The 12,638-nt window shown below is 32.8% G+C and overlaps 1 protein-coding gene across 5 annotated transcripts in view; it reads left to right on the forward strand.

Moving 5' to 3' along the window:
• HERC4 (HECT and RLD domain containing E3 ubiquitin protein ligase 4) overlaps nt 1–12,638 on the forward strand; it is a 116,477-nt gene that overhangs the window by 20,258 nt on the left and 83,581 nt on the right. For all 5 annotated transcript variants that reach the window (XR_004380783.1, XM_032841960.1, XM_032841930.1 and 2 more), the window contains exon 3: nt 7,139–7,298. Coding sequence is in view for 4 of the 5 variants with exons in the window: in XM_032841960.1 (XP_032697851.1) it covers nt 7,139–7,298 (160 nt within the window). In the remaining variant the exon portion in view is untranslated. The remainder of the gene's footprint in view (nt 1–7,138; nt 7,299–12,638) is intronic.

Consider the following 12,638-nt stretch of genomic DNA (forward strand, 5'->3'; position numbering starts at 1 on the left):
TAATGAAGCTCTATCTGGCGTTCTAAGCACAAGAAAGCTGTGATATGCCCTACTAGATAAATACATTGAAGCATGAGTTAATAGTGCTGTTGGCTGTGAATTTAATGTTAGTGAATCAGTATGTATTAATTATAAGATGTCTTTAAGCAGAAGCACACATTAAACAGGTTACGTGTTAATCAGTTCATGAAAATGTGATCAGAGGCTTGCAGGAGCCTAACCCTGTATTTTCCCTGGGGGTAGTGTTTCAGTATTTGGAAAATAAGTATTTGTGGTGAGTTTATAAACATAACTTTTGTCCTATAATGAGAATTAATTATACTCTCAGGTAGACTAAAATAAACAGACTAAAATTGTAAGTGGAACAGTGATGGGGTTTCCTAGAAGGATGGTGCCATGAAATAAATCATCAACGTTTAACAGTTACTGTTTTCTTCATACATTGTGCAGAGTTTTATACTAGCTTTTAAGAAAATGAAAGAAGTCTCAAGTCACTGTCTTTGTAGCTTTTATTCCTCTTTTTTTATAGCTTTCATTGAGTACAAATGCAAAATTGAGAATGCAAGATTTTTTATTTCTGTCCATAATGACAAAATTGATGGAGGAAGATGTTTCACAATTACTGGACAAATCACAAGGTGAATGTAGACCATCACTGTATGATAATATGAAATTGATCATTTAAGTGTACTCTTAAACAGTGAGTCTGGAGATAGTATGCTACATGAACTCTTTTCACAAATTCAAGAATTGATGAATATATTTCTTAGGTCCTAAAGGAAATAGGATGTTTTTATCCAGTTAGTTATTCAATAGGAAGGATTTTATCATGTAACATTTTGCAACAGAATCTAGATCTATCCTGTACTGCTAAAAGGATGTGCAGCTGTATTCTTCTTTTACAGTATTTGTGCCACAAAATTTGACACAATTTGTTTATGAACAAATGCTGAAGTCAGCTATATATCCAGAGGTAATTGGGAGGAAATAGATGATGTTGAAAAACGGTCATTATGTTGAACATTTTAATTGTTTTTTATGTCTAAAAGTGGCTGTATTTACATTTATGTAGTAAAGATGATGGCTTTTTCCTCCTTACTAAAATGGTGCACCATTAGTTTTCAAAAATACTGCATTTTTACAATGTAAGTATAAGGACAACCAGAAGTAATGCTGACTTAGGACTTATTAGAGATGTATTTAGAATATATGTGCTATCAGTATTTACAAGATAGATATGTTACATCTCTCTTCTTCTTTATATTTTGTTTTTGCTCCTGTCTCTGAATAACATATTTTTTCTTTATCAAGGTAATGACACCACTTGTTTTCTTTGCCCTTTAGTGCCTCCCCAAACTAAATGTTCTTTGAGCCATAAATACTCATATGAACACAGTGTTACTCTTCTCAAACTTTATATGAGCATTTGAAGCATAAAAAAGGTGGAAAGAATAACACAATGACCAGCAGTTAACACTTACCACATATTTTATCTGTTTTATATTTTTTAGAGGGATAACTTCTTTTCTGAACTATAGTTGACTATAATAATCATATGCCATTATTAAAACTTTAGCATGAATTTTAGCATCATACGTTCATAATTCCAACATTTTCTTATAGCCTCTCTTTATCAAGGGAATCGACTGTTTAATGGGCTTGCTTGGCAAGTTTTTCTTTTGCTCTCTGTCCTCTAACTTACATATTCATACTAATGCTAATTGAAGTGAATTTAATTCCCACTTACTCCTCCTTTTTCTCTATTGATTTTGCTTTGAGAGTCAGATGTAGCTTAATGATTAAAATTTGGTAGCATAGTACCTGGTACATAGCAAATAATGTTAGCTATTGAGTTTGGTATGAATTCTGTTTTCTTTGTCAACAGATGGCATCACTGAGTTGCGCTTAGTGAATTTTTTGTTTGTTTGTTTTACTGGGTTCATTTATTCTTCCTTTATTCTTGCTTACCGTTGACTCTCTTTTCCAGGCAATCTTGTTTTAAGCATTCATCTCTGTAATTTCGTTAGGTTTGAAGTGTCTTAGTATACCACTGATCTGACTTTCTAGTATACTAGGAAGGGGGATATTGAGGATATTCGTTTTGATGAGCCATTGGGAAAAACAGTAGTTTGAAAGATTTGTACAGGGATGTTTTGAGTTTTGTGTGTTTGTTGTCTGAGAAGCCTATATTAAATGCTATTTCTGGGACATATAACTGTTATTATGTTTCTTTAATTGTGTGTTTCTGAAGTAGCTATCCATTCTCAGAATAGGTATCTCAGTAATTTGATGGAACAGAAATTCTGAAAGAACCAAGATTATGTGTCTTGAATTTTTAGTATGTAGAAAAAAATTAGAGTTCATGTTGGTTTCAAAATGAAAACATCGGTTTTAGTACATGGCTTTAACTATTTCCTCTAACGTTGTATTTAATTAAGTTTTATTTTTTGTTTGGAATAGACACATATGTACATGGTTCAAAAATCAAGGTAATATAAATACACATTGGGAAGTTTTGCTCTTATATTTGACTACTGTATTTCCCCCCTACCTGCATCACCTGTAAATATGTTTATTAGTTTTTTTGTATATCTTTTCAAAATTTCTTTATGTAGCTATAAGTAAGTATAAATATACTTATTCTTACCTCTTACACAAAAAGTAGCAAATCATGTAGTATTCCACATCTTGGTATTTTTTTCTCTTTGCTTATATACTCTTGAGGTCTTTCTGTATCCGTATGTAGAGTTTCCTTATTATTATTATTATCTTGTTTGTGGAGCATAGTATTCCGGTGGGTAAATGGAATCTTTTACTAATGGATATTTGGAATATTTCGAGTCTTTTCTTATTATATACAGTGCTGCAAATATAATACACATTTTCACACATACAAACAAACACATGTACCCATGTTTATTTGTACTCTACCTTCCTGGGTTCTCTAGCTGGGGCCTGTCTAGACAAAAGGCAGATTAACAAGAGAAAAATAAACAAGTTTATTTTTTATTTTTATTTTTTTAAAGATTTTATTTATTTACTTGACAAAGATCACAAGTAGGCAGAGAGGCAGAGAGAGAGGGAAGCAGGTTCGCCGCTGAGCAGAGAGCCCGACGTGGGGGTCGATCCCAGGACCCTGAGATCGTGACCTGAGCCGATGGCAGAGGCCCAACCCACTGAGCCACCCAGGCGCCCCAATAAACAAGTTTATTAACACATGCGTTGAACTTACACATGGGACCCCAACACATGTGTTAATAAACTTGTGATGAGTAACTCAAGTGAAAGAGCATGGGCTTACACAGAACAAAAGAACAGGAAATTTTTAGAGAAGTAACAGCAAAAAGGATTGAGTTTCTGGGGTGGCAATTGTGGGAAGGTAAATAGGTGGGGAAACTAAGATAAGCGCTAGTTAGGAAAGTTTGTAATGTAGGTTTTCCTGGTGCCATCTCTGAGCTGATAAGAGTTTGGAGTTGTTGCTGGTGATTAACTGTTCTTTCTAGTAGAGTGGTGGATACCTTCACATATTTATGTCATGATTTTAGGCAGTAAGGAGAAGGCAGAGAGCTTTTCTTGTATCAATTTGTACTTAATGTCTTTGAGCTCAAAACAATCCTATGCCAACGTGGCATATTCTGCTACCCTTTAGTACTTAGGTACTTAGGTAGGATATTTTCGTGGAAATGGAATTCGTAGGTCCAGAAGGTAAATGGATAGGTTTTGTTAGGTATTGCCACATTCCTTTCCATAAAGATTGTTCTGTTTAGTACTTCTGTTATCAGTATATAAGCATGCTTTTTTCTCCAACAGGTTGTTAACAAGCTTTGGAATTTTTATGAAAAATAGTATCTTGGTGTGATTTTTATTATAATCATAAACTTTGTAAATTAATAAACTATTTTTTAGAGTGGTTTTAGGTTCACAGCAAAATTAAGCAGAAAATAGAGTTCCCATATACCCCATCCCCATATATACACAATCTCTCCCACTGTCCACAGCCTATCCACAGTGGTACATTTACCACCATTAACAGACCTACATTGATGTCATCCAAAGTCCATGGGTTCCTTAGGGTTCACTCTTTGTGTTGTACAATCTATGGGTTTTGACAAATGCATAATAATGTAGTATTATACAGAATAGTTTTATTTACTACCCTAAAAAATACTCTGTGATTTGTTCATCCCTCTCTTTCCCCTAACTTCTAGCAAACATTAAACTTTTTACTGTCTTCAAAGTTTTGCTTTTTCCAGAATGTCATGTATTGGAATCATAGAGAATGTAGCCTTTTCAGATTGGCTTCTTTTACTTAGGAATGTGCATTTAAGTGTTCTCTGTGTCTCTTTTCATGGCTTGATAGCCTATTCCTTCTTATTGCTGAATAATGCTCTATCATCTGGATGTACCAGAGTTTATTCACTATTAAAGGCTATCTTGGTTGCTTCCAAGTTGAGCAATTATGAATAAAGTTGCTGCAAACATCTTTGTGTAGATTTTTGTGTTGACATAAGTTTCAGCTCTTTTTGGGTGACTATGAAGGAGTGTGATTGCTTGATCATAAGATAGGAGTATGTTTAATTTTGTAAGAAGCTACCACCCTGTCTTCGAAAGTGGCTGTACCCTTTTGTATGCTCACCAGCAGCGAATAAGAGTTTCTGTTGCTCTCTATCCTTTCCAGCAATTTGAGCCATTTTAATAAGGTGTTTAGTGGTAGCAAAATTAATTGAAATTTGAAATTCCCTGATATATAATGTAGGACATGCTTTCTTAGGCTTACTTGCCATCTGTGTATCTTGCCATCTGGGTATCTTCCTTGGTGAGGTGTCTGTTCAGTTCTTTTTCCTATTTTTTCATTGGGCTCTTTATTTTTTTATTGAGTTTTTAGAGTTTTTGTATATTTTTGAATAATAGTCCTTTATTAGATCTGTCTTTTACAGATATTTTCTCCAATTCGGTGGCTTTTCTTATTCTCCTGATAAATGTAAACAATGCTTAAAGGTCATGTGGAAAAGTATAAAATTGTAAGTGTATGGTTTTATAAATTTTCTAAGTCAACATATTGGCTTCTAAATGTAGTTTGGATTTGCAGTTTTCTCATCAATGAGGTTGAGCATCTTTTCATATGATTAAGGGCCATTTCTGTTTCTTATTCTCTGAACTATCAGTTGACATCTTTTGTCCATTTTTCATTGAATTTAATGGTCTTTTTTTCCCAACTATGTCTGTAAAAATTGGGAAGATTATTTCTTCAAGGTATGAATAAAATTTTTTTCCCCTGTTTTTCTGTTAGTCTTTCCACTTTGTTTTTAGTTTGTTTTGCTATAAGAATTTTCTCAAATGGCTACATGGAATCTCTTCCTCTTTCCTTAGCTCAGGATTTAGTGTTAAGTGTTACTGTCTTCCAGAATTCTTGTATCTTAAGGTTTTAGTAAGTATCTCATGTTCCCTTGGGGCCTTTTGTGTATCTTTATCTTAGCATTTAATCACAGTTCTTACCTCACCTGTTTTTCTGTAGACTGGAAACTCTTTGAGGACTAGAAATAGTTTATTCTCATTGTGTCTCCAGTGTTTGGAGCGTAAGGGTATACAGTAAATACTAGTGTTTGGTATGAATGATTATTGTTTCTTTGTTTCTTGGATTTTGGTGCCTTTGATTGTATAACCATTGCTATCTAATTTAAGTACTCTTCATTTGCTGTTGAACTGACAAGTCTTATTCATTTGTCTTGTCATCTTGTCATTTTCTGCTCTTTACTGTATTTCCTTTGAGGATAGTCTTGGAGATACATTGACTTAGTTCTGGGGCCTCTGTGAAAGAGAACAGATCTTTTGAGTGTTTTACTTCTTTCTTTATAATTAAGATTTATGGTACTGTTTTGATGTAAATAAATGATGTTATACTTGTAAATCCTTTTTCCTGATTTTTTTTTGGGGGGGGACAATGTGTTATATCTTGTTCTCTTTGCTTGTTTTGTATGTTCCTACAATATAATTTCATTAAAAAACATATGTACAAAATATCTACAAATAGTAAAAGATTAGTATAATGAACTTCCACATACTGTTCACCAGCTTCACGAGTTAGTAACTCATAGTACTTTAAGGTGAGTACTTCAAATAATATCATTGAAGTTGTATAGATTCTTAAAGGCTATCTAGGGCTAACCTCCCACCCCAAACGGCAGGGCAGTAATCCAGATAGAATGGGAGTTTCTCTAACCATAGGGATTTAAACTTTTCTGATGCAGTTGGTTTCTTTACTGAACAGCTGCATTTCTATATTGAGCTTAAGTGTGCTTCAGAAGAAATCCTGATTGATTTCAGTTTAACAACTCTTTAGCGTGAGGCTTTCAGTTTATTGAAGACAGAAATTATAGTTTTCTTAGGCTAAAAAAAAAAAGGGTTCATTTTAAATGACATGTTAAACGTAGTAGTAGCAGTATTAAAAAACAGATAGACATTACACATCTTAAGGAGACTAAGGAAACAATTTCACTTTCTTTTCTGGTTTGTCAGTAGCTACTGATAATCTTATAAAGGACCAGTATTTTAAATTATTTTCTGATTTAAAACTTGAATATATTTTAACTACATATGGGGTTTTTATTTCTTTCATGTTAAAATGGCAGTTCATAAAATAAAACCTGTTTGTTATGGTTACATTGCCTTTCAGTTCCCTCAGCATATCTAGTAGATGCTTTATTTATGAGATCTGTAAAGAATTTGCTTTTTATCAGAAGTTGCTAATTCAGATTATTTGATTAATTTCAGAATCACTCCATAGCAGTGTATGCCAGTTATTTCCTTATTAAATAATTTGGCCCAGGATATTTAAATGATTCCCTTTTCAGCTGGATTCTTCTGTTACTGGTTATGGCTTTGAATGAAGAGCCTTTCTGAGAGCAACTTTATAAACCTTTAACTTCTTCCCCAAAATGTTCGAGTCACTGTATATCGTATTTACCACAATGAGAATTTTATATGGCACATACTTGTTAAATTTTTCACAGTAACTACTGTTATACTTAGTCTGTATTTTATCATTTTCTTAAGCTCTTTTTTTGTACAAGATGAAGACTTTTACTCTCATTGGTAGTTCAAAACTAGAATATAATGTCTCTCTTCTTGATTTCTGTAGAGCAGGTTGTTGCCCTGGATGCCCAAAATATCGTAGCTGTTTCATGTGGAGAAGCTCATACATTAGCACTAAATGACAAGGGCCAGGTGTATGCGTGGGGTCTCGATTCTGATGGACAGCTTGGCCTGCTAGGATCAGAGGAATGTATCAGAGTACCCAGGTAACAAAGGTGACCAAAAAGAGGTCTTTAACAATCTTTTTTAATAAATTTGTTATCTAAGTTATTCTGCTTACTGTGGGCAAGTAAGAGTTGATATCTAATTACTTCTCCCTTTTGAGTTCTTAAGGAATTACTAGGTAGGTTCTGGCCTTTAATTTGGGCTGAGTGCTATTTTTTATGTATTACATATTTTCCCCTAAATTATTTATGTTTGTAAAGAAATGGGATGGGGAATATATACTTTACTATAACTATTTCATTACTAAAATTTTAAAGCAGTTTAGGCTAATTTAAACTACTGGTTCTATCTTGAGTACCCCAGCTGTTAAAATATTTATTAAATATTGGTTGGTTGCATATTTCTCTATCTTGTTTTGTATTATTTTTATTGAATATAGAAGTCCCACATGCTTAATGTAAAAAGATTCAGTCACTTTCCAATTTTTTAAAAAGCAGTGGCCACAATTTAATTTGTTACTCACTAATTCATCATAGAATTATTTCAAAATTAAATAAATGCCTAGTCAATGTTGTGTAGTCTTAGAGATATACATAAGGCATAGCCATTGTTTTAATGCTGAAAATTTGAAGAGTGTGAACATGTTTAGGTAAAAATATACAGATTTAAAGAAAAGTATCCAATTTGTTTTAAATACATAAATAATACAGTAACTCACGCTTTGTTTTTTAAATTATACAAATTCTTGCTTCCTTAAACTCTTGTTCTTTCTTCCTAGTAATAGTTATAGGGACAAAAGAAAACTCTCCAGAGAAACAAAGGTATTAAACTAATTTTAGATATAAATCTAGGTAGCATTATTTTTACACACATTTAGATATTTTGTTTTTAACTTAACATTGATTAATGTTTGTTTTGGTTTAAGAAATAGGATGTAACTTACTAGGATAAGGAAACGGAACACAGGAACTAATAATATTTCAGAACAGAAACTCTTATTGTTAGAAATGAGTTTTTTTAAACTAGGAAGGGTAGCTAGCTAGTTCCTTTAGTAAGCCTATGACCTTTCCTTGTATATGTTTATTGAGAACTTAAAAGTATTTGTTTAAGTATTTGCTTTGTTTTAATTTATGAAAAGGTTTTTTGGTCTTTAACATTTTATATTTGTTTTAGTAAAAATTGTGAGTTGGACTTTTGGATATATCATACTCACATGTTTCCTTGATTGCTCTTGTAATTAAATTCCACAGAAATCCCCAAATTTCTTCTTAATTTCTTTTTGTTTGTAACAATTTAATAACAAACACAATTCCCATTATGCTTTTAGTATCTCTTAATGATGGTGTTCTTGGGAGAAAATATTTTTTCCTTAAGCTAAGTAAATTGAATTCTTTAGTCCTTTCAGTTTTGATTTATTTCAGAAAATGGTAATTTGCAACCATATAGCTATTGGTAATAATACAAAGCATTCATAGAAACATAGTGACCTCACATTTGTCTTATCTTCTACTGCTTTTATTTTGTCCCACAAATAGCTGTTGTAGAATGGGATTTTTTAATACAAAATTCTTAAAATTTTGTGTTTTTACAATTGAAAAGGGACCTTCCTGTGAGATTTTTAAATCACCAATCCAGAATCATGATTTATGTCAAAGCTTTCCAATTTCTTTTATATTTATTCCATTGGTTTCCTAAAATCATATTGACATTTTTGTTGCTCTTATACTTCTGACATTTTGTTGCTCCTTATACTTCTAGTATAAGGGATTTCAGTCAGTAACCCATAGATATTTAGTAAATGGAAAGAAAGGTAACTATAAGAGAATTTTATTATATGACAGTTTATTTGAACAGTGCCCTTTAATAAATTATGCATTTGTGACTTTGCTGTTTCGTAAACCTGGATGGGGACCTGAAAAGAGATCTTATTTGAGTCATCCTGTTTAAACTTGGAAGGTTTTTATTTGCTAAATGTGTATTAACTGTTAAGCTCTGTGTTAAGGCATTTCTCCTGTTCAACCTACTCAGTTTTCAGTGAACTGATCTGATTTGCTATGACATATACATAGTTTTTACTGATACATTCATGTGTTAAAGGGCAATTTAGTATTTCAGTATATTTTGTTTGGGGCAAATCATGCTCAGAGACTGAGTTTGTCTTTGCCTGACCTCTATTTAACACAGGTTTACTGAAAGAATTTCACAAGCCAGTAACATATGGGATAAATAACATACTTCAGACGAGTGATAGATAAATCATATTGTTGTTTCAAGCAAGAGGTGATAGTAATAAAAATCAAATTTAGTTTAGGTATACCTTTATATGACTTGATACTAGGGAGAAATGGCTTAGCCAACTGAGAACTGATTTTTTCCTGCCAGCAGAAAGTAAAAGTCCCCTGTTCTAGAGCACGTTGCTAAGGAAAGATTCATCTAGCAAGTATTGATGGGCAAGAGGATCTTTTCCCTAGGATTGCTGCTCAGTTTTTACCCCTGAAGGTTAAAGTCTCCTCAACTGTGGCTGGCACTGATTACCCTGTCTTTGGAGAGCTATTTAGATTAGCTAAGACCTAAGAGTCTGGGATAGTCCTCACAAACTCTCAGTATTCATAATCTGAATGTCTTCTAGCTAGAGTTTTTCTTCATGCGTTTTTATTGGTGAGACCCAGTAGAGCCCCACAACAGCTGAGCCACTGAGTACATCCAAAACATGAGATTATGACATCCCAACACAACTTATATCCAAACAGTTTAACTTTTTTTTTTTTTTAAGATTTTATTTATTTATTTGACAGAGATCACAAGTAGTCAGAGAGGCAGGCAGAGAGAGAGAGAGAGAGGAGGAAGCAGGCTCCCTGCTGAGCACAGAGCCAGATGCGGGGCTTGATCCCAGACCTGAGCTGAAGGCAGAGGCTTAACCCACTGAGCCACCCAGGCGCCCCAAACAAACAGTTTAGCTCTTAAGAACAGTTCCATTTTATCATAAACAAGTGTGTTTGAAATCAAATTGATATACGACATAGAAATATATTTTTATGAAACACTGCCAGTGATTTTTTCTTTTTAAATTGTAGTACCAAACTATTTTTATTTTTATTTTATTTTTTTTTTAAGATTTTATTTATTTGACAGAGGGAGAGATCACAAGTAGGCAGAGAAGCAGGCGGGTGTGGGGAGCAGGCTTCCTGCTGAGCAGAGAGCCCAATGCTGGGCTCCATCCTAGGACCAAAGGCAAAGGCGCCCCCCAAACTATTTTTAGATGCAAAGCTTTTTCTATATGCTTAGAGATGTGAGCCAGCTTTGAAATTTTTGCATTCATTTTGAATAAACCATGTAGAAGACAGGAGGAAGCTCAACTATATGTAAATAGATTTTTAAAAAATTAGTGTTTATGGGCGCCTGAGTGGCTCCTTCGGTTAAGCAGCTGCCTTTGGCTCAGGTCATGATCCCAGAGTCCTGGGATTGAGTCCTGCATCCGGCTTCCAGCTCCACAGGGAGTCTGCTTCTCCCCTCTCAAGCTCTCTCTCACTGTCTCTCTCTCTCAAATAAATCTTTTAAAAAATATATAGTGTTTATAATTTTTGTAAGAATGATTAGAAAACTGAAGAGTCACGTTAGGCTGTACTTTCTTGAAAACAAAATTCATTTTTATGCCAGTAGATAAGGGTATTGAAATTAAGTAACACTTGAAAATGAGAGGAGAATGTAAAATTAATAATAGGTTATATTTGAAACTGTTACTACTTTGTTAATCTTTTCCAGTTTCTAATTTTATTTTTTTTTTTGAAATCACTACTCCCTGGGGAAAGACAGATTATTCAATAATGCTAGTCTCTGTAGACATACTGCATTTCTTTCTTTTTTGTTTTAAAACTAAATTCAAGTTCACATATAGTGTAGTATTAGTTTCAGGGGTAGAATTTAGTGATTCATCAGTTGCATATAATACCCAGTGCTTATTACATCAAGTGCCCTCCTTTAATGCCCATCACCCTGATACCCTATCTCCCCCCACCCCCAATTCCCCTCCAGCAACCCTCAACTTCTTCCATATATATAAACTTGTTCCTATGGTTTGCCTGTAGACCTCCATTTCTGCCTAGTTATTTCTTTTTATGTAGGATATATGTTACACCTTTATTTAAAAAAAAAGTTAAAGCTAATTTTACTACCTTTTAGTTTGATATAAGTGGAAATACATACTTTCCCATGCAAACTGTAGAAAACCAGTTATTGGTAATAAAATTGTAGTTGTTTTTTTTTTTAAATTCTGTTTCTTGTACCTGTGCAATAAAAACTATGAGAGGGTGGTATAACATTATCCTTGTGAGAATAGCTATTTTTCGATTATAGAAACTAATTATGTTTGACTTGTCAGCTTGGTCAAAGTAGAATTTATTTTCTTGACTTCCTCAATTTTGAACATATATTAAAATTTTAGATTAAAAAGAAAATGTATTTCTTATGGTAGTGACTAGATTGTTAGTGTAAATCTTTGAAAATTAAAAGAAGAGTTGGTGCTAAGACTTTTTTAGATCACTAAGGAAGTTGTGGCTTCACTGGGAAATAGAAAATTGTTAATTATGTTTAATTGGTAAAATATATTTTTAAAACCACTTTATTGAGGTATAATTGACATACAAAAAGCTGTACTTAATGTAAATGCCTTGTTGAGTTTGAATTTGGCAAAATATTTAATGTTTTAGTTCTGAAATTTTTTATTATGTAATGTAAACTTTTTACTAGTCTTTGTTAGCAGTTGGAATTTTACCTTCACAAACAACTGGAAGTGCCTAGTTTATGCCTTTAATGCCCCTGTACATTAAATTGTAAAGTATAACAGTACATTAGCACACATATTCAACAATTAATATATTTTGGCAGACTTCCCAGCAGAGGGGAGTACAAGTCTATTACCAAGTTTATTAATACTGTTTTCTTACAAATTTCAAACATCTTTGAAAATACAGTAAAGAAATGATTCAGTTCTTTATAGTGACTCATTTAGTGATGTCATAGCCATTTAAAATGTTTGACATACTTTAAACTTTAGCGAGTTGTTTCAAATTTATAAGCAGTTAGAAAATGTTGACCCTAGATGTCTGAATATTGATTTTCTCTTCATAGTTTTGATTAATTAGGAATCCTCATGTTGTGTATATGCATAAGTATATATTTTTACTTACAAAATTTATTCTGGCTTATTTTTACTTCTTGACTGCATTTGAATCATTTAAAAAATTAGAGAATAATTAAATACAAATACTTACATTAGCTTTTTTACTTAAAGAGAATTACTTTTGATTAATTAAAAAAATTTTATTTCATTAAGAATTTTCTAGTTTGTTGTCCTTTAAGAAAAATGGAACATGGGGAACTAA

Source organism: Lontra canadensis, unplaced genomic scaffold, assembly GCF_010015895.1.
Source record: "Lontra canadensis isolate GAN:19392208 unplaced genomic scaffold, GSC_riverotter_1.0 scaffold3, whole genome shotgun sequence".
Taxonomy (NCBI): domain Eukaryota; kingdom Metazoa; phylum Chordata; class Mammalia; order Carnivora; family Mustelidae; genus Lontra; species Lontra canadensis.